The sequence below is a fragment of the Pteropus vampyrus genome, unplaced genomic scaffold (genome assembly GCF_000151845.1).
Source record: "Pteropus vampyrus isolate Shadow unplaced genomic scaffold, Pvam_2.0 Scaffold116, whole genome shotgun sequence".
In the NCBI taxonomy this organism is placed as follows: domain Eukaryota; kingdom Metazoa; phylum Chordata; class Mammalia; order Chiroptera; family Pteropodidae; genus Pteropus; species Pteropus vampyrus.
Window position 1 is genome coordinate 1,679,001 of NW_011888897.1, and position 4,757 is coordinate 1,683,757.

The 4,757-nt window shown below is 41.2% G+C and overlaps 1 protein-coding gene across 5 annotated transcripts in view; it reads right to left on the reverse strand.

Moving 5' to 3' along the window:
* Positions 1-4,757, reverse strand: part of PEX5 (peroxisomal biogenesis factor 5) — a 19,261-nt gene that overhangs the window by 7,089 nt on the left and 7,415 nt on the right. For 3 of the 5 annotated variants that reach the window (XM_023534009.1, XM_023534010.1, XM_011365791.2), the window contains exons 6-10: positions 4,093-4,198; positions 3,532-3,622; positions 3,023-3,133; positions 2,684-2,776; positions 2,238-2,357 (exon numbers count right to left, since the gene is read on the reverse strand). In XM_023534009.1, coding sequence (XP_023389777.1) covers positions 2,238-2,357; positions 2,684-2,776; positions 3,023-3,133; positions 3,532-3,622; positions 4,093-4,198 — 521 coding nt within the window. The remainder of the gene's footprint in view (positions 1-2,237; positions 2,358-2,683; positions 2,777-3,022; positions 3,134-3,531; positions 3,623-4,092; positions 4,199-4,757) is intronic. The other 2 variants (XM_011365792.2, XM_011365793.2) reach the window with 2 other exon arrangements.

Below are 4,757 nucleotides of genomic sequence, written 5' to 3' on the forward strand. Positions count from 1 at the left end.
TCCCATCTTAAACTATTAAAGTTCAACAAAATAAATCCTTCTGCATTCATTCTCAACTACTGTCCATCATCAGTACATGTTTTAAGCCACCCCATAGGAAACAGTGATCATTGCCATCTACAACACAATTTCCTAATGAAAGTAATTCCTGCCTCTCGGAGCTACTGAAAACATTAAATGTTCACCAAAGCTTTACCAAAAAGTTTAAAATACTATTCGTAAATAGATATTATCCTCAGCAGACAATCCAACAAGTCGGTGCCACCATGTTGCAACCACAGGGTTCTCTAAGTATCCTCTTGTCCGTGCTATCTGTTATCTATCCTCACTGAGGTTTTACAATTGCTGATCAGAGAGGAATTTTTCAAAATTAGAATATCTGCACAAATGAAAAAAAGAGTACTCTGGAGGAACCTTCGACAACCCACAGAATACAGGATAAGCTTGGGGTCGCTGTTTCATCCTAAAAAGTCTAATCCACGCCAATCATTAGGTCTGATCATTGTCTGGTCTATACAAAAATCTCATAAGATCACACTGCAAAAAACAGGATCACTACTAAGGCTGTGTCCCATCACAGAAAGTTCTCCTTTATGCTAACAATATATAATATCTGCTTGAGCCATAGGTGCTAAGTTGTCTCAAAAATTTAAGGACCACCAATAAAAAATTGTACATTCAGAGACCCATGAATGTATCTGAGAGTCAAATCCACATTTGAAAAAAAAAGTACTAATGACATATAATTCAGTAACAGTATACAGCCAGATAAAATCTGAATTGATCATTATTAGAGAGTAATAAAAGCACAGCACATTTTTGTGGCATATTAATGCAAATGTTTCTAATCCTAATTTTATAATATCCCAAGGTATCAGTGGTATCAAATAGGGTTTAAAAATATAAAAACATAAGTATATTTTTAAGTTTTGAATTAAAAAATTTATTCCGCCTAGATGTCATTAATATAGGAGTTAAAAAAAGCTAAGAGGAAATGCTGCTCACGTGAAACTAGTGCTATGTCTGTATTTATCAAAAGCATGTAAACTTTTATCTAAAGTTTTCTAACTTGCCATTTATAAGTTGACTGAGTCTATGCAAGTTATCAGATTTGTTAATACAAATTAATAAAAGTATCATCTCCAAGTATTTCCTTTAGTTCCTCCTCATTAGAATTCTATAGAAGAAACTCTTATTATGGCAAAATACACAGCAGGGTCTCAAGAAGCCAGCTCTCTTTTCTATTACATCACAGGAGAGCTCTCAGGAAATCAGGTTCGGATGATAAACAAAATCACATTTTTTCCTAGTACTAGGCTGATTTGCCAATGGCTTTCAAATCCTAGCCTTTTTTAAGTTATCTTGAACTTTATTCTTCTCTATCTTTGCTCCCTTATGTCAAGATCTATCTCCAGCATCCCGCCTTACATCTCAGGCTCAGGTTCTAGCTCCAGAATCCTTTCCCGACCAGATCTGAGCTGAGGAAAAGACATCACTCCTCACCTCCCCAGTCCCTGGTTTGCCTTTTACAAAGCCAAGCAAGTCTCTCCCTTCCCCATCATGCTGCAACTCAGCAGCTCAATTATTAACCACAACCTCAAATATCCTACAATTCACAAGTAATATTTTTTCACAGTGATATCCCTGAAATAACATATGCTTCTAAATTAAAAATATATGCTATATGCAAAATTTGATCATCTTTCACCACTGACTGCTGGAAAACCTTCCTAACATTTAAGTTATTTAGCGTAATTCTTTGAAAACACCCTAAATTGGGGCAAGAGGTTAGTATATACAGGAAGAGATTAGAATGTAAAATAAACTTGTGAGTTCAAAAAGTAAATAGATTTTAAAATGTGGAGGCACAAAGACAGTCTACCAACTACCACTCTCTACCAAAGGAGTTATCAATCTTCTCAAAATGTTCTCAACCTCCAAAGCAGAGCTCTTTGGTCTATGCTCTTAATACATTATGTGCAAACATCTATCACAGGTATTATGTCACCGTATCATTGTTATTTGACAAAGGTGTCTATTACTGTTAACCTTTATATCCTAAGAATAAAGCATAATCTCAATTACTAGAGGACAATAGAAGCAAGAGAATGTTTTATACTTCTTTTCATGGAAAGGGCCTCAAAAAAATAATTAACTAGAAGTGGGTACCCAAATTCAGAATTAAAGGAAAAACAACAAAACAAGAAAATACTGCAACCTGAAAAACCAGCTCTTGCCTTATCATAGGAAGCGGTTGTGAGGTCGTCATACTCAGAAAGCCAGGGGTGAGCCTCGGCTTCCCGTTTTGCCATCTCCTCCAACTCGGCCTGCAGCTTGTCCCAGAAGTCGACATCAGACTGTAAAGAAAGGAACAAGATAGAAAAAGGAGATCCATCATGACCACTCCACTCCACCCTCAACTCCCTAAAGCAGTAGTCCTTAAATTTCAATGTGTTTAAGATCATCTTGAGAGTTTTTTTTAATGCAGATTCCTAGATCCTACTCCTAGAATCTGATTTAATCTGAGTTGATGCCCAGGAATGGCATTTGGAGGAGGCACCCGCCCCATCCCAAGCAAGTCTGACACAGATGACATTCATCATCTCTGAGGTTAACACACCCACTCTCTCCGATGGAGTCTTTTCCCCTTTGCAGTGTCTGTTCCTGCACTATCTGCTCTCACCTCTATAGCCGATTTGGCTCGTTCAAATTCCACATCAAGGGCAGATGTGTTTACTGGTCTCGTAAACTGGTCAACCCAGGCATCTGATGTACCCTGTGACAGAGAAGGCCTGGTCACACCACCACCAACGTTCCACCCGCTAAACACCAACTAAATACCACCAACCTGGACAATTCTGAGAACATTCTCAGAATCTTTTTCCCACCCACTCAGGACCTGGATGCTACCAATACAAGCTGGCAATAAAATCTCTTCCCCATCTGGGACCACTGAACACTGAACCCAAGGCCTAGGCACCAGCTGGCTCTGAAGTGGGACTGGGAAGTGACAATGTCCTACCTGCTGCTGTATAAACTCTGCTGCCCACTGTTCTGCCTGAGCTTGGCCCGACCCTGCACCGGACTCCAGGGACACCTGCCCCTCGCCAATCTGCCGCACGAATTTCAGGAACTGGGGCACAGAGACACACATAGGCCACTCGGGAGAGAACTTCCAGGTGTGCACTCTCAACCGTGCCCAACAGGAGCCTGCACTTACTCCTCCCCCTGACCATCTCTAGCTGCAGACAAGATATGCTAAAGACCCTGAAAACACAGAGAGCAAAAAGAAGGGATTTCTGGCTCTAAAGATTTGAGAAGACACAGAAAAGAGAAAGGGTTAGCAGGCAAGGAAATGAGGGAAAGAATGTTAGAAGGAAGAGGCGGGATCCTAGATCTCTGTTCTCCAGGAAAGAAGGAATGGACCTAGGATCTCATCTCCTGTTTAAACTAAACCTGGGTAAGAAAAGCAAGACCCCTGACTTCTAAGACCAGCTGTGCTGGGCAAAGCAGTAGTGGAGTGTGGCTCACCTCAGAGTTAGCCAATTTGGGGTCATCCACTTTGGCCACAAAGTCACTGGCCATGTGCTGCAGGTCCTCCTCAGGATGATATTCATCAGACCTGGAACAGATAAGAACAAACTAATTTTACACATTAGTCAGCCATCACCTTCCCCATGCTATTCTCCACTCCCAGCCCACAGCAATTACAGTTCCTATGGAGGATAAGAGGGTGACCCTATTCCACTCTCTTGCGGAGGACCTACAAAGCACTAGCTATATCCTTTTACCTCTCTGTTTCCAAAACACATCTTTGCAGAAAGAAGAAATAGACAGACTCCAAATTAAAAAGGGAACAGGGTACCTAAGGCAAATTTACAAACTTTTGGTTAGGATAGTTAGAAATCTTGACCCAATTATATTTGAGACATAAATTCATAGGGGTCATAATACAAGTGGAAACCTTAATGTAGAAAATAAGGGGATATGAGTTGGTTTGGACATGTGAATGAAGAAGGTTGGGAGAGGCTGGGAAAACTGTCTAATCCTCCTTTCACAGGGATCCATCCAGAAAGCAGCAGCTGCACTCACCAGCGATCAGTGGCAGCTGTTCCCTCAGGCTCTCCCAGCCACAGCTTCTCCTCTGACTGCTCCAGATATTCCTCAGCCCAGCGGGCAGGGGACACAGACAAGGGGTCTACAAGCAATAGAGAGTTGGGGGAATCACACAGGATTCAGTGAGGGATCAAACAAAAAGACAGTCCTAATTTAATCAAGCCAAAGCAGATGAAATCTTATTCATCACTGACCCCTGGTCAAAAAAATATATATATACTACTAAATTTTCAATATCCAAACAACACCCCCAAAGGTCCCGGGCTAGAAATTTACTGAGCTGAGGACAAGAAACAAAACAAGGAGGCTCAGGAAAAGAGTAAGGACCAAACCCTTTTGCACGAAGTGCCAGAGACTTCAAAAAATAAAAATAGCAGGCACTAGGGCCTCCACCTTCCTTGAAGGTGCTGCAGGGAAGCAGCGACAAGCTAAGAAAGAACAGAAGAGCTCCTGTTCCTTGACCAAACCTCTGGTCTGTTCTCCATCCACAGAGTTCACACCCTCCCAACGAAAGGAGCCTCATATTTCATCTTAATATACCTACCAAGAGAATCTGAGAAGCAGAATGCTGGGCTAGAATTAAAAGATACATGGGTCCACTCTTCCCACTGGATATTTATTTTTTTCATTTTTTAATTGAG